We start from the raw sequence: 27,077 nt of genomic DNA, 5'->3' as shown, positions 1-27,077 counted from the left end.
GCACTACAACTTGTCAGAATAGGTTAAAAGAGGGGACAGAAAACAGAGATATAAGTTAGATAATGAAAGGTAGCAATGAAAGCTAGAAGTAAATGCACAGTACACAGAATAAAACAAAAACGACAGAAAAGGCGCATGTATAGTACATAGAATTGTGTATGGAGGTGAGGATATCAGGTGTAGTGTTGGCGAATTTCAGGAAGCATGGAGGTTTTAAAGGATGCAATGTCTTGGCAGCTAAGAACTGATGCAGGTAGTTTGTTCTGTGCTTCAGCTACTCAGAGAGTGAGAAAATGTTTCCAAAAGTCATGGGAGCTGTGCTGTTTTCTGACTTTGTAGGCATGCCCACGTGTGTTAGACACATGGAGTTCAAAAAGGTGCTCAAGGTGGTTGTTGGCATAACAGTTAATAATTTTGTAGGTATTTACCAAGTCAGTTGCCAGATGTCAGAGCTTCAATGTATTTATGCCCAGAGAAGCAAGGCATTCAGAATATGGTAGATGCCTGATGGAATCTTGTGGGCTTCTACTAAGTCAACTGCTAGATGTTGAAACTTTAGTGTGTTGATGCCCAGAGAGGCAATGCATTTAAGACATGGTGATTGATAAAGAGAATTTGCTTGGTTGCACATCTAGACAGCTTCCAGCTGATTGATATTCTGGGCATCATGTAGGTTCTAGACTGGAAACAAACCATAATCACATCTGGCTTTAAACAGATAGCTGGTAAACAGGTGATGAAGGTCTTACGATGTGATGGTAAGATGCTTTCTGTCTTTTTGATGATTTTTAGAAATTTAATTTGTCCAGTTCTGATCATTGTTGACAATAGTGCCTCAATCACATTCACCTGACAGCTAAGCTTGGTGTTGTGGAGAGAGTAGATAGATTCTGGATTTTTCCTCACAAAATATATAAAGATGCCTTTGTCTACAGCTAGCTTAGGTTGTCAATCAGCAATCCAATTATTGCACTGTATCCAGGTCAGATTACAGGAAAGATCTATAGCATATAACAGTTATATGATATACAAAAATACTAATATTATTAATATACTCCTGCAAAAATATATCCTAAAATGACAAGCGTCTTGGCTGAGAAGTAAATATCAAGTAAAATAAAACCACAACTTAATTTTTATTCATGTTAAGACATTTTGTTTTGCTTTGTTTACACCACTTTTAAAAGGTACGAATTCCTCTTTGTAAATGAACTCTTGGTTTATGCAGAGTAGTTTCCCTTAGTCTAAAAATAGTTCCTTGATATAATTCCACTTTGAAAATAGAATTATAGCAGGCTAGAGGAACATGAGGTAGTGGTAGGGATAATGACAGTGATAATTGTCCTGACTGGATGGCTGTAATGAAAATACTCTTGTCAAAATACATTAGAAATATAACAGAAAGCCTGTTAATGTTCTTTCTTAGTTGTATACAGATGGTTAAAAGACTGATGTATATCAGCTGCAAACCAATATTGTATAATCAGACAGTTATAATCAGCATAATCAGAGCGTGTTGTACTTATGTATATTAAGTACCTATTAATTGTACCTATTTCAAACACACACATACAAATCTCTCTAACTTTTTCACTAAAATCCTGCAATATTAATATTTTTGTATATCACATAACTGTTTGGTATACCTACATCCATGAGTCACTGGGGGGGGGGGGGGGGCTTTACATGGTTTGTAGACCTGCAAGAAATAATAGTCGAATCTCACTCAAATTACACCCTGCTCTCTTAAAAAAAAAAAAGGGAAGATTACTTTGGGTAAAGAAGTTCTTGACATAGCAGTTGAAAATAAGCCGGGAAATTTTCAATCAAAAGGTTTGCTTGATCAGAGCTGACAAGGGGGGCAAACAACACCTACCAGTTGAAATGAGAGGTGGTGAGGACAAAAATATCTAGAAATGAACAGTACATTGATTTCCTTGTCACTGAATGACAATAATGCTTTCAAAAAAAAAAAAAAAAAAAAAAGAATTCTCAAAGTGCACAAATTCTAAAAAAAAAAGAACAAGAAAAATGTATAAATTCTAATGCTATTCTTATAAGTATTTTGTTTTTAAGCTGAAAAACTATATCTTGGAAACAATTTTGGGTCAGTTTTTTTTTCTATACTTCCATGAATAGGATGGTATCTATTGTCATCCAGATTGGGGGAAAGTGTGTGAAACACAATGGCTGTAAGAAAGTTTTGTATGCAGTATCTAACATTAAAAGCCATTGTGCTAGTGCTGAACTCCCTGTTCGAAAATATAAGGATACAGATATTGTGTCGTATAGCCAGCTAGAAATGATGTTTCCTGGAGCTGAAACAACAGTAAAGTCATCCCTTCCAGGACAGCCACATTATGTTGGCAAATAGCCTTTAGTTTATTAAAATATTAATTATGAAAAATTAAGCTTACCTTAGGTGATGACTCTTCACTTGAACTACATGTTGAAAGTGTAGAGTAATCAGATATATCTGATGTTACAGAACAGTCAGAAAGTTTCCGGTTGCTCGCATTCAAGTGGTCACAGCAGCCTCTTAAATGAGAAACCTCAACTGGGTCGTTAGTTGAGTCTCCATAGTCTGTTATTACAACAAGGGGTGGTACAGTATTGGTGGTTTTGTGTGTTGGATCTTTGTTTGGTAAAATTTTGTCCAGGTGTGGCTTCATTTCTGGCCATTCCTCATCGGGACTAAGAGTTTCAATAGCTGAATCACATTCGGTGCTACATAGACTGCTGATGGGGCTACTTGATGAAGGGTATTTTGATATAACAGGTGAGACAGACAATTGCATTTTCCGTTCAGTTTGAGCAATTGAAATTTGTTTGCTTTGTTCATTAAAATTATGTTCTGATAGAAATTTGATACATTTTTCTGCATGGGGCATATTTCTTTCTGAAACTGAAACAGTGGGGAATTCAGAAGGGAGCATTTTAATAGCAGCTTCTTCAGACAGTCTTGATGTCACAGAATGGCTCTTTACAGTCACAGCAGAGTTGTGGGGTAACAGAGAAGGAGTGTCACTTTGCGGAAGGACATCACTCTCACCCTCAACTAATTTAGTTTGGAAAGTCATGATTGTATTGTTCTCTGCACTGTTGCACATTTCAAGTGTTCCACACGAACTAAAATTCCTTAAATTATGATTATCTAAGTCTGATAAATGGTTTGATGACTTATATGACAACAGAACAGGTTCTAATGTAACAGACTTTCTGTGTTCTGATTTACCGATATTTACATAGTCTGAAACTTCACCTAAGTAGCGATTCGCAGAATCAGAATATAAGTTACCAGTACTGCTAGCTTTCTGAGGATAATTGTGTTTGATATGTGTTAATGTGTCTGTGTTTTTATGGGAAGGACAAATACCTCTGTCAAAGTCTTCCTCAATACGTTTAGATGATAAATGAAATTTCCTTGAAAGCCATTTCAGGACAGATGAAGTTTTAGATCTTCGCTTATTCCGATGTGACACTTTAGAACTGTTTCCAGCTTTAGTGCTTTGTTCCATTTCCGAATTTCCATTGTGGGTTATTTCCAGGCCAGCACTGGATATCTGCTTCTCTCCATATCCAAACTTTTCATTGTAAGCAGCTTCATCTGACACTGAAATAAAAAGAAACAATTTTTATGTTAATTCAATGTTAATAAGATAGCTTATAACATTTCATTTGTAAAATTAAACAATTTAATACAAAGTTATTCAAGACAAAGGTTAGAGGAGTACACTCCAAGTGAGCAAACAAAAGCTGTGATGGACAGCTTCAAAACAGTAGACCTCCATAGTTATTTTTTGAATTTGGTACTTATTCTATCTGTCTCTTTTACTGAACTGCTAAGTTACAGTGACATAAACAAACCAACATTGGTTATGAAGCAGTGGGGTGAACAAAAAATACACACACATGATGGGCTTCCACAGTTTCCGTCAACAAAATTCACTTACAAAGCAATGGTTGGTCCAGAGCTATAATAGAAGAAACTTGCCCAAGGTGCCACACACTGAAACTGACCCCAAAACCATGGGGTTGCAAAGCAAACTTCTTAGCCACACAGCTAGGCCTGTGCCTATTAAAATAATACAAAGAAATCGATAAACTTTGACAATAAGAAGAAAGCCACTCAAAACTGGATTTAAGTTGAAAACATGGTTTTGAAATAACAGAAACATTTTTTACCATAAAAAAAGAAAAAATTGAAGTGAGTAATAGAGGTATAAAATAAAATTCAAGAAAGATCTGTAAAAACCATTGGTATGAAAACATCTGATTTTAAAGAATGATATCATCAGCCAAAACATGAATTTCAAACTGTGATGAAAAGAACCAATCCAGAAAAGCATGGACAATTTGTGATGAGACTGAAATAAATTTAATAACATGCGTTATTAAAAATGTTTCCAAAACAGTGAAGTCAATAACCAGAAAAATTTGCACCAAGAAATGATGTTATCAGAGACAAAAATAGTAATATGCTTATGAAGAGAAAGACATAAGGGAAAGGGGAAAAAAATACTGCTATATCTTTATACAAAGAGACAACAGATGTTAAGTAAACAGAAAGAAATCAAAATGATCGACATCAAAATTGTGTTGGAGGGAGAGAGAGAGAGAGATCTGGAAAAGAACAAATGTCCTGAATCAAATGGCATAGCAGCAAAGCTTTGGCAATGTTGAAGAAGCCTCAATGAAAATGTCATACTGTGTCACAAGAATATGAAACTTAAATTCATGGTCAATGACTGTGTTAAAACAAACTTTATCCCATTGTAAAACATATAATGCAATGTGAAAAACAACAAAACAATTGTACAATACTGTTTGCTAGTTTGGTGTAGTTGAATATGAAAGTTTAACAGTAGCTGTGTTGAATATCTTGCAGTAATTGTGTTTCTGAGGATGTCAATAGATAAATAAACACAGGTGAAAGCATAGCTGTGTGGTTAAGAAGCTCATTTTGCAACCACATAGTTTTGGGTTCAGTCCCACTGTATCTTGGGCAAGTGTCTTCTACTATAGCCCCAAGCAAACCAATGCCTTGAGTAAACTTGGTAGATGGAAACTGTTGAAGCTCATTCTATACATACATATATGTATATATATATATATATATATATATATATATATGAATGTGTGTGTGTGTGTGTGTCTGTGTTTGTCTACCATACACTGTTTGACAACCAGTGCTGGTTTGCTTATGTCTCCATAACTTAGTGATTTGGCATAAGAGATTGAAAGAATAAGTATCAAAAATAAAAGAAAGACAGAAGCACTGGGGTCAAGGTGCTGCCCTAGAATGGCCACGGTCCAATGACTGAAACAAAAGATAAAAGATCTAATAGGTATAGACTATAACATCAGTTTCAAGAGCCCCCATTACCTACCACTACTCTATGTAATGCTGCACAGCATTACATAGTAGCCAACATCTAGACAAAACATTATCCTGCAACATATCTGTGACATGTGAAAATATTTTCCAAAGTAGCTAACAAGTGAGATGGGAGAAGAAAAAAAACAACAAATAAGTGTCATGCTATTGTCCTCATGTGACTGTTTGTAACAATAGTCTTCTAGAGGAGACTAAAGGGAGAAAACAATATTAAAAGAAATATGAGAGAAAGTACGGTGAGGGGGAGAAGAAATATGAAAGATAAGTCCTACTTAACAAAATATAGGAACTTGAAAAGTATAATGAAAAGTGGCGGCAAATATACAGATAAGTGTATAGATGTAGAGTGATGTTTAAGGGTGCTCGTGATGGTTCATGGTAATAGAATTCTAAGGACTGTTGTGAGTTTGAAAGCAAGAAGATAACAGGAACAAAACTAGTTTGTGGAAGAGATGGGATAAATTTGTTGTTACATCATTTTTATAATGTAAGTTTTACAACTAAAGATCTTTGGTGATTGTAACTCCAGATTTGTATGAGCCTTATTTGATCTGCTATGTTATTGTTGGCCCTCCGTCGCTTACGACGACGAGGGTCCCAGTTGATCCGATCAACGGAACAGCCTGCTCGTGAAATTAACGTGCAAGTGGCTGAGCACTCCACAGACACATGTACCCTTAATGTAGTTCTCGGGGATATTCAGCGTGACACAGTGTGACAAGGCTGACCCTTTGAATTACAGGCACAACAGAAACAAGAAGAAAGAGTGAGAGAAAGTTGTGGTGAAAGAGTACAGCAGGGTTCGCCATCATCCCCTGCCGGAGCCTCGTGGAGCTTTAAGTGTTTTCGCTCAATAAACACTCACAACACCCGGTCTGGGAATCGAAACCGCGATCCTATGACCGTGAGTCCGCTGCCCTAACCACTGGGCCATTGCACCGCCACTGATCTGCTATGACTGCATGAGCAAAAGATGATCTTTTTTTAAGGGCTTAGAGGATGAAAAGCAGCACCCATGATCTTTCTGCATTAAAGACTGGAGGCAGAAAGGAAGGAAGGAAGAAACTATGACAGATGAGTTGCTTCAGTACAAAGCAACAGATCAAGATATTGAGTTATCTTTAGATTGGAGACTTGATCTAATTGCTTGCAACAGAGCAGATGCCACTAAAAGGACCAGGTGATAATATTAAACTGGAAGACTGATTAAGGATAGAATTTTCTTACTCAAAGGAAATAAAAATATATATTTCAAACAAATCTTAGAGAATTAAACCCACCAAAGGTGCTAATCAAAGTCAAGAACCATTTGTTCATGAAACAAGTTTCATAAAAAAACAAAATGATGAAAATAACAGCAACAGTAATAGAGATGATGATGATGATGATGATGATGGTGAAAATGCTCAGAACAATGCTTCCCAAAGTCAATGATCCAGCTGTTTTTATTTCATTTTCAATATAATTACTTTGATCACATTCTCAAAATACTATTGGCAGGCATGTATTCATATTTAACTCAGTTACATTGGGCTACTTGACCTTAAGAAAATTCTAACTGGGCCCCACCTGCAAGGTCATATGCTGTCTATTTTGATATGAGATCACCATGTCATGTACATATACCTGTGATGCTTATGCCTGGTGTGCCCTTATCAGATGGGTAGTCATGATGGGTATATTGGGCTTCGTATATTTGCACCTCAGTGACACTTTGATGGTGTGCGCTGGGTAGAGGAATATCACCAGCGGGAAGATATCACAGTGCATTTGGGGGTCTATTTTATTGTGAATCAGAGTTCATATGGCATTAGATTGAGAGATTAAAAAGTACTAGACCAGGCCTGGCCACTTCGAATTACATTGCAAACCACTTTTATTACAGAAAGTTTTTTGAGGGCCGCTTGTATACTGAAGAGAATTGAAAGCTTTTTGTTTTCACTGGTACTTAATTTATCGACCCTGAAAGGATGAAAGGCAAAGTCGACCTCGGCGGAATTTGAACTCAGAACATAACAGATAATAATATTAATAATGATAATGATAGTAATAGTAATAATATAGGTACAAGGCCTGAAATTTGTGGGGAGGGAGTAAGTCGATCACATTGACCCCAGTACTTGACTGGTACTTAATTTATCAATCCTGAAAAGATCAAAGGCAAAGTCGACCTTGGTGGAATTTGAACTCAGAACATAGAGACATACAAAGTACTGCTAAGCATTTTGCCTGGCTTGCTAACAATTCTGCCATAAGCACAGGGCTACAGAATTGTGAATAGAGTGTCACTGATAACATTAATACCAGTACTTGATTGGTAGCTATTTCATCAACTCTACAAAGATGAAAGAAATAACATAACAGACACCAAAAGAAAGAAAAGATATTGATGAAACAAAGACTGACACATTCAAATCATATCTGCTAAATACAAGAGTGCATAGTAGTAATGTTTTATAGGCCTGTTGATGTAATAAATAATTAAAGTACAAGTTCAAGGGACAAAATATTTATTTTACCCGACATTCCTACCCTAACCACTTTACATAAACTTATAACCTAAATAAATCAAAATATCTTAAGCTTTCTTCATTAGTTAATATGATTAAGACCAACTGACTGTGCTAATGTCAGTCACATAAACTTAACAACACATTCAACCACATGTCTGAAATTAATCAAAATGATCTTTGCTAGCTTGGTACAATAACATGCAGTCAAAAACTAGTTTCAACTGTCTCAATTTCAGCTGAATGAACATAATAAAAGTATTTAGAAAGAACTAAGAGAGAATATCCTAAACTCTGCTAGTTTGAATTAGAACAATGATTTACAAATATTTTTACCTTATATCGAATCCAAGGGAATGTATTTGATTTAGAGTAAGCAACAGAAAAATAGAGTGCATTCATATTTCATAATGGAAGGATAGTTGTTCTCTCAACGCAAGTAGTTGATAGATTAGGGGGTGTTGGTACTGTAGTATTGTTTCAAACTGGAGTGGCTGATGGCCAATACTAAAGTGATTGGTGGCTACTAGAGTAATGGTCCACACTGAAGTTATGATAGACCCTAAAAAAATTATCTTAGCATGGGAAAAATATTATAATTTTGTTGTTATTTCCCATGTGTGTGCATTCATGTGTGTATGGATGTATATGCACACACATACATAATTACAAAACAGGAGACGGCTAATTAATGAATTAGCCCATTATATTGCAAATCACCTAATCATGCTAGGAAGAATGTGGGTTGGAACAACTTGGCATTTACAAATAAACTTTAAATGTACTTATATGTTCTCATGAAGCGACACAAACAAGAAAATTAATATTTCCTCCTAAACATTAGAGAATACAAGTTTACATAAAAATGTTAGTTAATTATGACAATTTATTAGTTCAGATTTTTTTGTTTTTTTGTTCAGGACCACAGCATGAATATAGTTTCAGGGTTTCAAATTATATCATTTTCATTTTGAATTTCTGAGCTGAGAAATTAAAATTCTTATATACTAAATATAGTTTTATATATTTACATATCAATAAATTCTAATAATATATGCAACTAGTGTCCTCATCTTGATTATTGTAGTCACAATATTTCAGCTGTTGTACTTTCCAGTCTTTTGAAAGTATTGTGACAACTTCACATATGTTTATGTTTGCATTTTATTAGGCTTCATCAGTGAAATGTGGTCTAACCGTTACTGAAAAAATTTTAGAGGACTAAAGATGTATACAGGATGTTTATGTATCATGAGATCATACCGAGTTAAGAAACCTGGCTCTAGAAGTAAAATAAGAGCTACTTCCATTCCACTGTGTCTTAATTCATGGTCAACATTTTCTTTTATTCTACCTCTATAGGAATGCATCCATCTGCAATCTTCATCTCTGCTCACAATTTCCTTTAAATAGTTAAATCAGATATTTCAGAGAATGGATATAGTAAAATTGACCTCACTAGGACCGATACTTATTCTCTCTGCATATATATATATATATATATATATATATATATATATGATACACTCAAATAGAGTCTGTCTCGTAACGGTGGCACAGAGCCACCCATTATTCACCGAGAACCACAAAGTTGTTAACATCAGTTTCCAAGTCTCCGCTTGTCTAAATCGAATGAACAACAAAGTCTCAGGCAAAAGCAAACGGGTGAGTTTCACTTTCTGCTCTTCGTTTCAGCCTAAGCTACAGTTTCTGAGTTCAATCTCTGTCATCTGCACTACACTGCATTACACATTGCTGTGGGTGCACATAGATACCTTTTTAATACGTGTGTTTGTGTGTAGATATATATACATGTATGTAAGTATATATAGATATATATATATATATATATATATATGAGAGAGAGAGAGAGAGAGAGAGAGAGAGAGAGAGAGAGAGAGAGAGAGAGAGACTGTAAACAAACAGGAAACAATTTCTATCTCATTCCAGGGTGAAAAGCTAGAGGTAGTCGATAGCTTCCGCTATCTGGGCGACCAAGTTAGTAGTGGGGGTGGGTGCGCTGAAAGTGTAGCTGCTAGAATAAGAATAGCCTGGGCAAAGTTTAGAGAGCTCTTACCCCTGCTGGCGACAAAGGGACTCTCACTCAGAGTAAAAGGCAGACTGTATAACGCATGCGTACAAACAACCATGCTACATGGCAGTGAAACATGGGCTGTAACTGCTGAGGACATACGTAAGCTCGCAAGGAATGAAGCCAGTATGCTCCGTTGGATGTGTAATGTCAATGTGAATACCCGTCAGAGTGTAAGTATCTTGAGAGAAAAACTGAACATTAGAAGCATCAGTTGTGGCGTGCAAGAGAGACGATTGTGCTGGTATGGACATGTGGTGAGAATGGAGGAGGATAGCTGCGTGAAAAAGTGCCACACCCTAACAGTTGAGGGAACCCATGGAAGAGGTAGGCCCAGGAAGACCTGGGCTGAGGTGGTGAGGCAAGACCTTCGTACATTGGGCCTCACCGAGGCGATGACTACTGACCGAGACCTTTGGAAATGTGCTGTGCGTGAGAAGACCCGGCAAGCCAAGTAAGATCGTTGCCAGTGCCCCTGGACTGGTTCTTGTGCGGGTGGCACATGAGATGCACCATTTTGAGCGTGGCCGTTGCCAGTACCGCCTGACTGGCTCCTGTAGGATTTTCGAGCGAGATCGTTGCCAGTGCCCCTGGACTGGCTTGTGCGGGTGGCACATAAAAGACACCATTTCGAGCGTGGCCGTTTTCGTGCGGGTGACACGTAAAAGCACCCACTACACTCTCTGAGTGGTTGGCGTTAGGAAGGGCATCCAGCTGTAGAAACTCTGCCAAATCAGACTGGAGCCTGGTGTTGCCATCCGGTTTCACCAGTCCTCAGTCAAATCGTCCAACCCATGCTGGCATGGAAGGCGGACGTTAAACGATGATGATATATATAATTTAAATTTAGAGTTTACTTCAGATTTTATATATATATATATATATTTGCAGTAACAGACTATGTTCCACTGATGAAGTCTAGTGTGTGTGTGTGTGTGTGTGTGTGTGTGTGTGTGTGTGTGTGTGTGTGTGCATGCATGCATGTAAATATTTTATCAGAGTCAAAAGGACTAGCAGTTTGTTCAAGCTTAGAAAGTTATCTATTGGAAAGAATAAAATCAAGTATCAAAATTCACAATCAATCAGCTCAAATGACTTTCTGACAGATTAGAGTTATGGACAGAAATATAGCCACAACTGGGAAACAAAACGGAATGAAAGACCACACTTAAATGGAGTTTACTTTGTACTCACAGGAGTGAAAAAAAAAACTGTAAACAGCATACTAATATTTCTGTCATAGTCACAAGACCATGAATTTTGGTGAGAATATCGTCATTGACTATTTTTTTTATTTCATCAACCTTGATAAAATATGAATTCAAAATGTAGTGAAACATTATTAGATATCAAAGTATTGTGATTGTCACTCTATCAATTCTACCACAACACCGTTCTTGAAAAGATATTCTTTTCAATAACAAGAATTAAAAAAAAAACACAAATTAAACTATAAATGAAACTAAGACATAGCTTACCTCTTCACAACATAGACAAGAGATTTCATTTCCAAACATGAGATGTCCCAGATGTGCAATGTTGTACAACAAAACACATATGGGTTGTGAAGATACAGTCTGCTGAATATATAGTGGGCATCAAAATATATAGCATGGGGTGAGGGTGATATTAGAAATATCACGTGCTTCATCAGAGAGATAGTATTATGAATGTTTGGACATATATAAGGCTGAATAAAGCTCATGCTGAGAGATAAAATGTCACGAATCAATGGGATAAAGTAGAAACCAATCGTTTCTAAACAAATGTACTAAGGTAGAGGCATGATGAGAAAAACTGTGTGAACATATATATGGCCTGAAAAAACTAAGAATCATCAATAACAGCATGAAAGAGATAAGACTATCTGAGCCATGCTGGCATAAGGAAAATAGTTACAAGACTAATGATAATGATGACAAACAAACACCATCAATGGGTACGTGCATGGCAATCACATGGTTCTAGGTTCAATCACACCGTATGATACCTAAAGCATTGGTTCAATCAAAGCTTTTCTATCTACCAAGGTATTGGCTGGCTTGTGGCTACAGTAGAAGAAACTTGCCCAAGATACTGCCTAAAAGGACTGAACCTGAAACCTGTGGTTGAAAATGCACTTCTGTACAGACACATATATACACATATATATAAATACCATCAAGGGATGGCAAAAGCAGTAGACTGGACCCAAAAGACCATTTGGTACTTATTTTCTAGTTATGCCCCTTTACGTCCAATAATAGAAGAATAGAAGAATGTCCAATAATAGAAGAATAGCATAGTAATTCTTTCTAAAGCTAATATTTTATAAAAAGTACCATGTATTGTTTACGGATATATCACCACCACCATCATCATCATCAACATCACTTAACATCCATTTTCCATGCTGGCATGGGTTGGACAATTTGATAGGAGGTGACAAGTCAGAGGGCTGTGCCAGGTTCCATTGTCCATGGATAGTAAATCAAATTAATACACTTGTCAATGTTATCTAGTGGTTATCTTTTGAGATGTGACATCAATCATCATTTGTTACTGAAAGAACACTGGTTCATACATACAAACATTCACATACTTCCCTATTACACACACACACATATACTCACACAGAGTTGAAACACTGTTTGAGTTTTCTTTTCAGCATTGAATGTTCACCATCTCACTTCCATTGTGCGCACACACACACACACACACACACACACACACACACACACAAACATTCACATACCTCTCTTTTACATACACACACACATATACTCACAGAGTTGAAACGCTCCCACTTCCAGTTTGCCATCACTCCTTCCTTCCTTATTCATCTATGACCCCTTCCTTTCTCATTCATATGTTGTGATGGAGAAAAACACAAGAGTATTATTATAGTAGATAATGATGATGATGGTTTCTCACACAGACAAAAACCAGAAACTTTGGTAGGAAGGAACAAGCAAATATATCAACCCAGTAGTTGACCGGTATCCATATAAAGAGGAAATGCAAAGTCAATCTTGGCAGGATTTGAACTCAGAAAGTAAACTGTCACAAATACTACAAGGCATTTTATCATATGATTTAACCAATCTGTCAATCCATCAGCAATATACAGATACAGAGACACAGTTGTTGAAAGGTTAAGTGCCAAAACAATATTTTTCAAAGGTCATGATTGCAGTCTCCCACTGGCATTGTATTTTCTACATTCAGCCTATCTAAAATTAGACACCATTTTGATTTGAGATGATGACACCAGTTTATGTATAAAAAAAATAGCAGCTCCACTAATGTACAAAACTGCATGACAAATGCTCAAACAAAATATGAAGAAAAATATAAACATAAAAGCACATTTTATTACAGCTTTTTTCTTATATGTATGTATTACATCTGTAATATATCGGCTCCAAAGCATGCACTACAAGTATAATAAAGTGGATTTAATGTATGTGTTATCTGCCTAATATTTTTTTTATTGGAATTATTAAAACTGTTGAAAACCTTTTTTAAACATGAACCAATTTATTCTTTTCACACAGTTCCAATTTCATTACTTTCAAAATGTTCTGTTTGTCATCAGGTGCCATATTTACTACACTATAGTACATGTTCTGAGGATGAATTTTTATGAAATAAAGGTTCGTGTGTTCAAGACTAATCTAAGAACATATAAATGGTAAACATTGTACTTAATGGCAATTAAAATGTTTGAAAATGGATTTTGCACAAAAAATTTAATTAGTGTTTATGCAAGTAAAAAACACTGATTTTAAAGTAATTTTGCAGTTATAGAAATGAAGCATTCATGTAACTGCATGTAGAGAAATGTTTCAAAACCATATAGTGTGTGTGTGTGTGTGCACGCACACAGAGGCAAGTCTGCATTTCTTCATTGTTGTCATTTCCTCTGTCAACGAACTATATACCACAAGGTTAGCACATTTGAAAATATACTGAATAAGAGGTCCTTTATTTGAAAAACAGGTATGGGTTGACAATAAGGAAAGTCTCTGACTATAAAACAGTGCCTCAATAATATATTCATCTAGTTTTCTATGGGTAGCATGGAAAAATAAATGCATGAACAAATTACATGAAAGAATTACATGTAGATATATGAATAACATGTGGAACACAGGACAACCTAAACTCATTGCATCAATAGACAACTGTCATGATATCAAGAAGAATAAATGGAAATATTTCCCCATCGACATAATTTTAATGTGCTTTTTTTCCATGATGTTGTAGGCTAAACAAATCTGCAATTATGACTACTCTTCAAGGACATTGCTAATATTCAAATAGTTCTAATGTAGTATATAAAAAAAATTAAGAAAACATTGTTACTCCAATTGTAAATGCTTCTTTTTATTATTAATAATCCTTTTTCTGATGAGACAATCCATCAATCTTTAACATTTACAGCTTTAACATATAATAAAACTTGGATAAGTCTATGCAGTCAAGAAAATATAAATCCTGAACCAAAGCTGAGCTGTAACCAACTTTATCCGATACAATGAACTGACAAAATGTAAAGTGTAGCCCTGGTGGGATTTGAACTTAGAATGGAACAGCAAACTAAAAGCAACTAGTCCAAATAATGAAACTCTCAGCTATTTCAGATATCTTCTTTCTTTTACTTGTTTCGGTCATGAGACTGTGGTCATGCTGGAGTGTTAAAATATGGTTTATTTTGAGTACGTATGGAGTCATTTTCCCTAATTGAGTAGGATGAAATCTGATGATGCAATATGAATATGTTATCTTTCACTTGTTTTAGTCACTGGGCTGTGGCACCATCTTGAAAGGTTTAGTCAAACAAATCGAACCTAGTACTTAGTTTTTAAAAATCTGGTACTTATTCTGTTTGTCTCTTTTGATAACCTCACAGTATCATAGGCAAACCAACATCAGTTGTTAAGCAATGGGGGAGGGGGAAAAACACACACAACAGGCTCCTACACAGTTTTCATCTATCAAATTTACTCACAAGGCATTGGTCAGCCCAGGGCTATAATGATGCTGGGCAGTGGGACTGAACCTGAAACCATTTGGTTGCAAAGTGAGCTAGCTTCTTAACCACACCGTCATGCCTGTACTTATACTGGGAGCTCTTTTATCAACCTCTTGAAGTTGAAATGCGAACTCAATCTTAATATCAGAAATTATTAGTCACATAAAAACAAACAGAAACAAATCCAGTGATCAATTTGAACTTATCAACTCAAAATTATCTTTAATGAGACCACTTGTAGCATGTTTTTGTACTGATTTTATCTTAGGAAAACAACAGGAAGGAAGCACACCCCCTATGACAGAGAAGTAATTAATAATGTTGATGATATCTTAAAAAGGCATTGCTCCCATGAAGTTGTCAATACAGAGTTACCAAGATATACCTTGTGTTCTTTGAACTAAACAGGTCACTGATAATTATGTCCGCAGACAGGCTGGAAATAAATGAGAGTTTAATCCCATGACAACGGATTTTCATCAGGCAACTAGGTTGCATTGATTGTAATGATCTCGGCATCACGGCATCATCTCTGCAAAGAAAGGCACTGCAACTGTGTGATCCCAGCTCCAATATGAGGTGAGAGTCAGTTTCTGCACAATATCAATTAAGATGAAAAACGAAAAAGTTTAAGCTGGAGTCCAAACGGCTCCTGACAAAAATGTATTCTTTTGATGTAATTTATGATGATCATAATAAGAGTTTCATAGCCACAAATTGAATGATGGCTTAAAAGCTGATCTTAATCATGCCTCAGAAAATTAACTATCTATTGTGTTAGTAAAACAATAGAGGTCACACAATGTCCACTAAATATTACCACTGATACAATACTGAAAGTTTCTTTTTTTTTTTTTTTTTTTTTTTTAAATATTTTTTCTTCCAACAGCTCATGTACTGCCCTTTCTTTTATAGTGAAAGAATTGCTACACATTGTTTTCTGTATTCTCATCCTCTGTCAAGATAACAAGGGGGAATTTGGACACAGACAGAGGACATATAAAGGAGTTTGTGAAATGTTACTAAGCATAAATGCTTCTCTTTGTCCCACTCCCTCATTCTGCCATATCTTCGAGTGCCAGGCTAACAACTATCTTTTTCTACTCATCATTAAAGAGAAATATCTTTAAGCATCAACCCTTCCACTCCTCATAGCAAATGAAATTATTGACATCCTATAAACTCAATTTGAAACAATTATTGCCAATTATTGCAATCAGTCTCCATGGATTCTGGACATAATTTTCTTGCATTGTAGACAATGACAGACATCATATGTATATCCCATTAATCATAGAATGACATGGCAATTTTCCATTGTTATGTCTTTCAAACTTGATATTTAAATTTGTTCTTGTTCATGAGAATATTGTGATCTATCGGAGTTTACATCATCACCTACCCTTAAAGTACAAGCAGCACCAAGAAGATTTATTCAGGATCTTAACTACAGTCCCTTGTTTGAAGAGACCTGTGAGGTACCAGTATTACTTGATAAAATCAACCCCAGTACTTAAATGATACCTTATTTTTTTCCAGCCTTTCAGGGCTTATTTACCTATTTGTTCACTACTAAGAAAGGGTAATAGATGAAAATAACAATTAGAATAAACTACAAAATAATGAACGTGCTGTATGGCAACCAAATTAATGTCATCGTGGTTAACTAGATTTTCACAATTAATTCATCAAAAATAAATCTGAGACCGACATTTTAAGTTAATTAGAAATTAAGAATCTTATTTTTAATCAGTTCTTATGTCACCTTTGGCTCATGCTATCTTAGGCTAGTTAATTCAGTAGCATTTGATGTATCAATATAAATTTATGGCACAGGTATTTTATACCTGGATGCTCTTCCTCTGGATTGATTAATGAAGTAGGCATATGAATGGTCCTTTTTTTTTTTTTTTTTTTGAAATGACAAGGGACCAGGTGTTTTGGTGATTTGTTGTACTTGAGAAGATGCATCAAGCCAAGTAAAATCATTGCCTTCCATACATACAGGCTTGTCCTTTACAGGTGTCAGAGCCACATAAAATGCATTCGTGCCAGTGCTGCATAAATGCACCTGTGCCAGTGCTGCATAAATGCACCTGTGCCAGTGCTGCATAAATGCACCTATGCCAGTGACATGTAAAAATTACCCAGCATTCTCTGCAAAGTGGTTGGCATTAGGAAAGGCATCCAGCAGTAGAAACCATGCCACAACAGACAATTGGAGTCTGGACAGTTGGTCAGCTACATGTCAAACCATCCAACCCATGCCAGCATGGAAAATGGAGAGATGATGATGATGATGAATTAACTGAGTTAAGTAGGATAATCTAATGTGCCTAACACCACTAGGCAACAACAGTGTCAGAATTTGAATTTATGACTATGAGTTCAGCAGTTCAACATATGTACTTTACAGGTACCATCTCAGTTTGAATTTTAGATAAGACTAACAGTAAACAAAATATTAAGCTTCTTTGACAAGACATGAGGAAAATTGTGCAGTGTAATTAATTAAGTGTACACTGATAATACTTCGGATATTATCATACACCAAAGGGCGGCATACAAGAAGATAACAGTAAAAAACTACACAACCCATTTTAATAAAGACATGGTTTTGGTCATCTCCTCTACTTCAGTAGAAAAAAACAAAATAAATTTCTCCCACTCTTTCTTTCTCTCTCTCTTTGTTTTTTTTTTTTTTTACATAAGCTTTAGATATAAAAGAGATAAAGATGACAATTAATTTGTAGATTCATCTTGTCAGGAACTTAATATCTACTGTACAACACACAATACATGTGGAATTTACAGTCTTGACCTTAAAAAGCAAAGCTAATATGGTCATTGATATCCTAACATGATTTACAAGAGAAAATCTGTATATTTGAACAGCTGGCCACTAACACCTTTTAAATCCTTATTCTTAAGTTGTTTTTATCTGTTGCTATACTTTAGCTGTTTCAACAGATATTTTACTCTAGTTTTTGCTTTAAGTCTGAAATCTGAACTATTTTATGAATAGAGAGGTACCCCTTCTTTATATAACCTATAACAAACTTGCTGTTATGTACCAGTGTAAGGCAAACAACTCAGTTGCTAAAACATCTATAATCTAGTATGTGAATATATTTCACAGATGATCACAGCATTACCTAAGCATCTTGTCATACAATTTGACAAGAGCTGACGTGACATTCTAATTTCTTAAGATAACAAAAAATGCTTTCTTCCATTATATACCTTCTATTTCAGCGGAAAACGGTCAGAAAATTCACCTAATATGACATGGAAAATTACAAGTATTACTATGTATGTGGTGTGTGTGTGTGTGTGTGTGTGTGTGTGTGTATTCATACACACACACACACATGTATAAAGTCACACAGGGGCGGGATTATCAGATGTCATGGATCATTATCATTACAGAAACATTTAAGGAATTCTATAAATATATGTCGAAATACATTCAACTGGATGTTGTTGTTGTTGGTACGTGTGAGTTTTACATCACCATCTTCCACTATTTAATTTCAAATTTCCCGGTTTAACAAATTAAAAGCTAAAAATAAAACTAAATTTTTGCAAATATTTTCTGAATCACACATCCAAAATCTGCAAGTTTTTTTTCTCTTCTTTTTCTCTTTTATAATGACATTCGAAAGTTTAAATTTCTGAAATTTTATAAACAAAATATATATATAAAAATAAAAAGTAAGTTAATTTAAAGAAATTCTATTGGAAGCTACACCCAATTATAGTACTTATGAGTTTAAAATTAGGAACAAAATATCTTGGGTGGAGAATAAAAAAGGAGAGTTATTGCAAATATGCATTCTATAAGTCAATATCTGATTTAAAAACTTGAGTTTTTGATGAAAAGCCAAAATGTGATTATAAATTCTTCTTGTCCATAAGGTATGAGGTGGTATTCATAAACACATTATGTAGGTGTAATTAAATTTATTAGATTTTAAGTTGTGACATAGATTTCTTTTTATCTTTAATGAAAAATAAGTTTTATTTAATTAGTAAAACAAGAATGTTTATGCATTTATTTGTGTGTAAATATAAAATGTACACATAATGATATTCACACAGACAAATATACATTTGTTTGAGCTAAAATGTTAGCTGGTGTTCACTTAAGTATATATATATATATATATATATGAATATATGCACACACATTATTAAAAATCTGTATAATTAATACGTATAGACATTTTGTTTTTATTATTAAACTATATTATGGCATGCAGTTTTGACATTAATTCATAAGTGGTTACAAATGTTTGAGGGGAGGTCTGTATGTAAATATTTCAGCACTAAAAATATGTACAGAATGTAAGTAATTACTTAATACACCCCACCCACCCCACACACACACAAAAGCCAAAGGCTGTTGACAGAAAATGAAGAACAAAAAGTGGGGTCATTCAAACCCCCTAGCTCCCCTATAACATAAACAGGCACACACATTAGGATGGGTGTACGGGCAGTTCATATGCTAAACTCTTATATACAATACCTTCATGATTGTCCATTTACAAAAATTGTGTATACATATCCAGCAAACTATAATTATGAATAAACACTAGACCTATTCATTGAGACCATCCTTCATTGAGATCTTCATTTCCATTTCTTTAGATAAAAATCTTTTTTATGGGAGAAAAGGTATGTGTTGGTGAAAGAGAAAAATAGAATATTAAGAAGAAAGAGTCAATGTTTGAACATAGTTTTTCTTTCATGATAAACCTCAGAATTTAAGATTAAAAAAGGAGTTAATCAAGGTTGGGTCCTATCCTCTATTCTATTTTACTTATACACTGAGATTTTCAAAGAAGTAGAAGACAGGCCAAGAGTGTAACCTTAATAAATGACAATGGAATGTAAATGAATGTAAAGAAGACAAAATCAGTGATAATCAGTAAGAAACGACAGCCACTAAAAAATAAATATTACAACCTACACTCTCGGAGTGGTTGGCGTTAGGAAGGGCATCCAGCTGTAGAAACTCGGCCAAATCAGATTGGAGCCTGGTGTAGCCATCTGGTTCACCAGTCCTCAGTCAAATCGTCCAACCCATGCTAGCATGGAAAGCGGACGTTAAACGATGATGATGATGAACTGAGGGAAACAGACATCAAAGATAATATACCTGGGTTATAGGCAAGCAGAAGAAATCGAAAGGACAGAGAGAGCTAGAAAGTCATTTGAAAAAAAAAAAATTGTCAAACATGCTAACATTAAGAAACATTGTGATCAAAACCAGAAAAAAAAAAGGACATTAATCCTTTTGCTACCATATTTCTGTTGTAATACACTGCTTTTATTTCAATTAATTTTGAAAAGAATGAAGAACTTAGTAAAATAACATTGCCATAATTAGACTGAAATATAGAATATTAATTAATAAAAAAAATTTGATGAAAGGTTTTAATTTAGATGACTTTAGAACCGGAAGTTTATGTCACAAAACTGCCTCAAGCAGTTTGGTATCAAAAGACTTAAAATGTTATGTATGGCCGACTCTACTATAAGGAGCTGAAACATGGGTATTTTCAAAACTACTGTCTAATAAATTGAAAGTCTTTGGGATGCAGGCACATAAAAGACTTGAGAATATAGATAAAATACAAAACCAGTGATGAAATATTGAAAATGGTAAAAAAACCAAGAGAATTTTATTTGACACCATCAAAAAGAGAAAACTAAAATATTTCACACAAACTAGAAAAAAAAAAGGTGGTTTATGGAGACTTAATAGAAGGCAAAATGAATGGGATAATATCAAGATAGGGATCCATGGTATTCGACCTGCAAAGAGCAGATGTTACTTGACGATAATGATACTGTATAAATAAAAAGAAATAACAAATAGAAGTGTAGGAGGCCTAGTAGTAGATTAGTTTCAGAATGTATGCATGTATGTATGTATATATATGTGTGTGTGTGTGTGTGTGTGTGTGTGTGTGTGTGTGTGTGAGTGAGTGAGTGAGTGAGTGAGTGAGTGAGTGAGTGAGAGAGAGAGAGAGAGAGAGAGAGTAAATACTGTGGGCACTAAATAGAGTGAGCTGAACATTATAAAGTCATTTTGAATATTATTTTATAAATACCCAGGATAATAGAATGTTAGAAATAGTGCAAAATCAAATTAAATGCTTAATTCAATTTCAGCCTTCTATAGTCGAAACACATTGAGATATCAGCTTTACTTTTCATCCCTTTATGGTCAGTATAATGAATACCAGTTATGTACCGGAGTAAAATAAAACAAGTACCAGTCAATTTAAAAGACTGAGCTACAATTCCATGATCATGTACCAATCTAAAAACAAACAAGCAAATAACATAAATGTTATTTAAATGAACATATACTACGTCTATAAATAGTGCAGAAAATGTGAAAAGTGTAATTATTGAAGAAGTTTGCAAGGGCCATTAAAGTCAGAAATATTTAGCAATTCTTCCCACAACAAATGATTGGTAAACTTTAAAAATTTGAATTTTTCTCATTTTTCTGTTTCTTAAATACCTAAGATATGCTATTCTATCTTTTATCTTTTACTTGTTTCAGTCATTGGACTGTGACCATGCTGGAGCATTGCCTTGACTGGTTTAGTTGAACAAATTGACCTCTGTACTTATTTTTAAAGTTTGGTACTTATTCTATCAGACTCTTTTGTTGAACCACTAAGCTACAGGGATATATATGCGTGTGTGTGTATACATATATATATATATATATATATATATATATATATATATATATATATATATATATATATATAGGCGCAGACATGGATGTGTGGTAAGATGCTTGCTTCCCAGCCACTTGGTCCTGGGCTCAGTTCCGCTGTGTGGCATCTTGGGCAAGTGCCTTCTACTACTGCTTTGGGCCAACCAAAGCCTTGTGAATGGATTTGGTAAATGGAAACTGAAAGAAGCCTGTCATATATATATGTCTACACATGTGTGTCTGGATCTGTTTGCCCCACCACCTCCACTGCTTGACAACCAGGGCTTACATCCCCATAGCTTAGCAGTTTGGCAAAAGAGACTGAAAGAATAAGTATCAGGCTCTAAAAAAATACTGGGGTCAATACATTCGACTAAAAATTCTTGAAGGTGATGTCCCAGCATGGCCACAGTCTAATGACTGAAACAGGTAAATAGAAAAAAGAAAAAAAACCCCACTATTTGTCAAGCTAGTGGGTGGGGGCACAAACCTAAATACATACACACACATATATGTATATGATTAGCTTCTACACCGTTTCTTATTTCTTTATTACCCACAAGGGGCTAAACATAGAGGGGACAAACAAAGGGATTAAGTCGATTACATCGATCCCAGTGTATAACTGGTACTTAATTTATCAACCCTGAAAGGATGAAAGGCAAAGTCGACCTCGGCGGAATTTGAACTCAGAACATAAACACAGACGAAGTACCGTTAAGCATTTTGCCTGGCGTGCTAACGATTCTGCCAGCTCGCCGCTTCCACACAGTTTCTAGTTACGAAAATTACTCACAAGGCATTGGTTGGCCCAAGACTATAGTAGAAGACACTTGCCCAAGGTACTGCACAAACTGAAGAGTAATACTTTCAACAATTGAAGGAGTCATACCAAGTTCCCTATAGATAGGACTTAGTAGAAAAAAGAATCAATATCTATCTATCTGCACTATTATGACTATCACTACAAACTGGTACTGTTGCTGCTACTACTAATGTACTAGTAACTGCAATAAAATAAACATAAAAGTAAGTAATGAGAGGTGTTAGTAATAAACGTTCTCTTTTTTAGCCTTCAAAAATTTAGCATAAACTTATGAACAGGGCTGGTCAATTGAACTTTGACCTCTGTCAACTGATACAAATTTTGTTTTTTAAAAACCTACTACAATACAGACATGAACCAACTTAAAGTAACCAAGCCTAGTCCTCTCCAAATAAAATATTTTTAAAAAAGTATTACATATCTCGATGTACATGAAGATGATGATAATGGTGGTGATGGTAATGATATTCATACTCCTTCACTTGAATAAGTGGAAAACCATTACCAGCATTTGATACCAGATGGCAACTCATCAGTTTTCAAGCCTTTTAAGTTCTTTCTTTTTTTTTTTTTTTATCAATGACCTTATCTTAAAAGGTTACAGAATACGTGCTTATTTCAGAGAGCAAAACTAGGATGATGATCATGATGATGCTGATAGTTGTTCTTGTCATTGTAGCAGTCATCATATTATCATCATCACTATCAGCCTGTTTCCCATGCTGGCATGGGTTAGGTGGGTCATCATGGGCCAAATTAGCTCTTAATCTTTGGAGTTACTACTCTCCCTGTCAAGGTAGCAGGAGAAGGGGAAGGAGTGATGTTTTGTTCCTACATTTCCTTTGGGCATAATTACTACAGCCAGATTGCTTTTCTTAACTCCCACTATTTTACAGTGTGCTGGGGGTGATTTTATCAAGACACCTGCACAAGAGAGCTTGTTTTTTTTCCTTAAAAAGACAAAAAGAGTCCTGTCTACTCAACGCTATCTCTGTTCAAGGCAAAAGTAAATGAGAAGGTGAATAGAAGAAAGGGAATGAGTGTGATGGTTGAAACAGAATAATGGAAGAGAGACAGTAATGGGCAGCTACATTCAGAAGGGGAGACAGGGTAATGGAAGAAGTAGTAATGGAAGTAGAGAAGATCGATGACCTAACAGAAGAGAGGAAGAGTGAAATTGAATATGTGTAGATTTAGTGCCAGAGGAAGGTAAAATTGAATATGTGTAGATTTAGTGCCATCATTCATTACACAGCATAGTACAGCGATTAGGAGAGAAGATGAGTGACAAATAAGAGAGTAAAGAAGGGAGCTGTAGGTACACTCGTCATCGTCATCATTTAACGTCCGCTTTCCATGCTAGCATGGGTTGGACAATTTGACTGGGGGACTGGCGAACCAGATGGCTACACCAGACTCCAATCTGATCTGGCAGAGTTTCTACAGCTGGATGCCCTTCCTAATGCCAACCACTCCGAGAGTGTAGTGGGTGCTTTTTACGTGCCACCAGTACGAGGGCTAGTCCAGCAGTACTGGCAATGGCCATGCTCAAATGGTGTTTTTTATATGCCACCTGCACAGGAGTCAGTCCAATGTTTTGTTCACATGCCACCGGCACAAGTGCCAGTAAGGCGAAGCTGGAAACAATCGCGCTCAAATGGTGCTTTTTACATGCCATCAGCACGGAAGCGACACTGCTGCTCTGGCAGTGATCCAACTCGGATGGTGCTGTTAGCACTCAACTGGCACGGGTGCCAGTCATCAAATTTGGTACTGGATGAGAGACCTAAATGTAAGTATGTTATAAATCCCAATCACCATTTTACTGACCATTCTGCCATGCTTGTATGAATAAGCAGATCTTCTCCACTACCACGTGTTACTAGTTATTATAATCCTTTGTCATCTCATTTGTTGAGTTCAACATTTTGAGGTTGATCTTCACCATATCTGTTGTAAAATTCATTCAATACTCTTTGGAAAAGAAATGAATTAGGACATTTTCTCATTCTCCAATCTTTTAAAATATGAAATTTAAATGCGAAATATCAGCGTGATAAGTAGCTTGCTCGACTAAAGGCGGTGCTCCAGCATGGCCACAGTCAAATGACTGAAACAAGTAAAAGAGTTACATTCATGATGTTGTGATGTAAAAAAAAAGAGGAAAAAAAGGGAATTAAAAGCATTTTTCTTCAAAAGCAATAAGACCAGGAAGGGAAAAGAATCCCTGCCCTATTTTGATAAGTTTGACTCTTGAAGCCAACCAAATACACAAAAATAGTAACAGCAAATGATATGGCTCAGAAAATTTGAGAATTTTATCATAGACACAAACGTGGCTGTGTGGTAAGAAGCTTGCTTCCCAACCACATGGTTCTGGGTTCAGTTCCACTCTGCAGCAACTTCAGCAACTGTCTTCTACTATAGCTCTGAGTTGACCAAAGCACTGAAAGTGGATTTGGGAGATAGAAACTGAAAGAAGCATATTGTATGCATGTATGTATGTATGTGTGTGTGTGTGTGTGTGTGTGTGTGTGTGTGTGTGTATATATATATATATATATATATATATATATATATACACACACACCTATGTGTGTCTGTCCCCCATCAGCACTTGACAACAGGTGTTGGTTTCTAAGTTAGTAGTCTAGCAAAAGGGACCAACAGAATAAGTACCAAACTTAAAAAAGTAAAAAACAATTAAGTACTGGGGTTGACTTGTTCGGCTAAACTTTTCAAGGTGGTGCCCCAGCATGGCCACAGTCCAATGACTGAAAAGAGTAAAGGATAAAAGATTTCTTTAAAATTTAGCTTCAGCCAATATAACTCTTCCCACAGTATCTCAAATACATAAGAGAAAAGCATTTAAATGTATTTTTTACATTAGGATAAGGATGATAAACATTGGATAGAGAGGTATTATGAAGAGGTTAAGTGCATATTTTAACAATATGAACTCTTAAATTTATAGCTATTGGCTTACACATGTAAAATAAACAACACTGCATTAGTATGGGCATGTAATTTTTAATCTTTTATATAGCACCGCCTTGAAGAATTTCAGTCAAATGAACAGATCCCAGTTGTTAATGTTTTTAAGCCTGATACTTATTCTATTGGTTTCTTTTGCCAAACCACTAAGTTACAGGAACATAAACACATGAATATCAGTTGACAAGTGGTAGTAGTGGACAGGGACACACACACACACACACACATACACATAAAGGTGGTTAGGGTAAATCCCAGCTGTTTCCTCTTGAAATACATCTGCTTATTCCATTATTACAATCAACTCTGCCAGATCAGATTGGAGCCTGGTGTAGCCATCTGGTTTGCCAGTCCTCAGTCAAATCATCTAACTCATGCTAGCATGGAAAGCGGACGTTAAATGATGATGATGAATATGTATCTATCTTTGCCGCTGTACGTTAGTCAAAACATTAAAATGGAGAATTATGGAAATATTATTTGCAGTGTTATTGCATAACAAATCAGGAAAGCGGACATTTTTTGGTAATATTTATTCTCCATTACACATGTTTCATTTGTTAATAGGAGTTACAAGGTCTTACATGCTAGATAGATATGCAAGGAATTTCCTATTAGAAATTCCTTGTATATAAAAAATTAGCGTTTCAACTCTGTGTGAGTATATGTGTGTGTGTGTGTGTGTCCAAGGGAAGTATGTGAATGTTTGTATGTGTGATTATTATGTACTTTATTTATATATAAAATACTATAATTAGCCATCATTATTGGCGGCACGTGGTCAACTAGTTTACAGACATAGAATACTGTCATTTAACCCTTTAACATTCAAACTAATTTTGGGCCATATCCTGCTCAAATATTCTACCTGTTTTATGTTCAAACCAACCAGATCTGGCCTCTCACACCTACCTTATTCTAAAAATAAACAAAAAAATTCTAAAAATTAAAAAAAAAAATTCTAAAAATAAACAATCACATTCTAAAAATAAACAAAAAAATTCTAAAAATAAACAATCACATTCTAAAAATAAACAAAACAATTCTAAAAATAAACAATTACATTCTAAAGATAAACAATCACATGATTGAAATCTTGAGGTTATGAGACAATGCATGAGTAATTTAAACAATGTGAATAAGCAAGCATCATGTTTGATTGAGTAATCTGAAAGCTAAAGGGTTAAATATTTATGCTGTGTTTTTGTTTCTAAAACTCCTACATGGCTATGAAATTGTAGTTAAGAAGGTATAATTGTTCAAATTGATTTTCACTTTTTACATGGTTTCTATGACTTTGTGTTCATCCTAGCCCTAACCACATTATAGGCTGTACTTGGTGCATTTTATCAGAGTACCAATATTAGAAATGCTTTTGTGTCCTCCACTAGACAAAAGGGCTTCTTTCAACCACAAGTTGTCCTCCACTTGTTTACCAACTCTTTTAGAGAGTGTACTACTTGCATTTTATCATGACATCAGCACAAGGTTAGGG

At 35.3% G+C, this 27,077-nt stretch overlaps 1 protein-coding gene across 5 annotated transcripts in view; it reads right to left on the bottom strand.

Annotated features, from left to right (window-relative positions):
- The window catches only part of LOC106880919 (uncharacterized), a 76,416-nt gene that overhangs the window by 32,560 nt on the left and 16,779 nt on the right, over window positions 1-27,077 (bottom strand). For 3 of the 5 annotated variants that reach the window (XM_089359456.1, XM_089359457.1, XM_089359458.1), the window contains one exon: window positions 2,418-3,613. In XM_089359456.1, the coding sequence (XP_089215582.1) occupies window positions 2,418-3,613 (1,196 nt within the window). Of the gene's footprint in view, window positions 1-2,417; window positions 3,614-25,299; window positions 25,363-27,077 lie in introns of all 5 variants that reach the window. The other 2 variants (XM_089359455.1, XM_089359459.1) reach the window with 1 other exon arrangement.

Source organism: Octopus bimaculoides, chromosome 11, assembly GCF_046866305.1.
Source record: "Octopus bimaculoides isolate indiv1 chromosome 11, ASM4686630v1, whole genome shotgun sequence".
Taxonomy (NCBI): Eukaryota; Metazoa; Mollusca; class Cephalopoda; order Octopoda; family Octopodidae; genus Octopus; species Octopus bimaculoides.
Note: the sequence above shows the minus strand (reverse complement) of the source record. Positions and strands in the feature narration are given on the sequence as shown.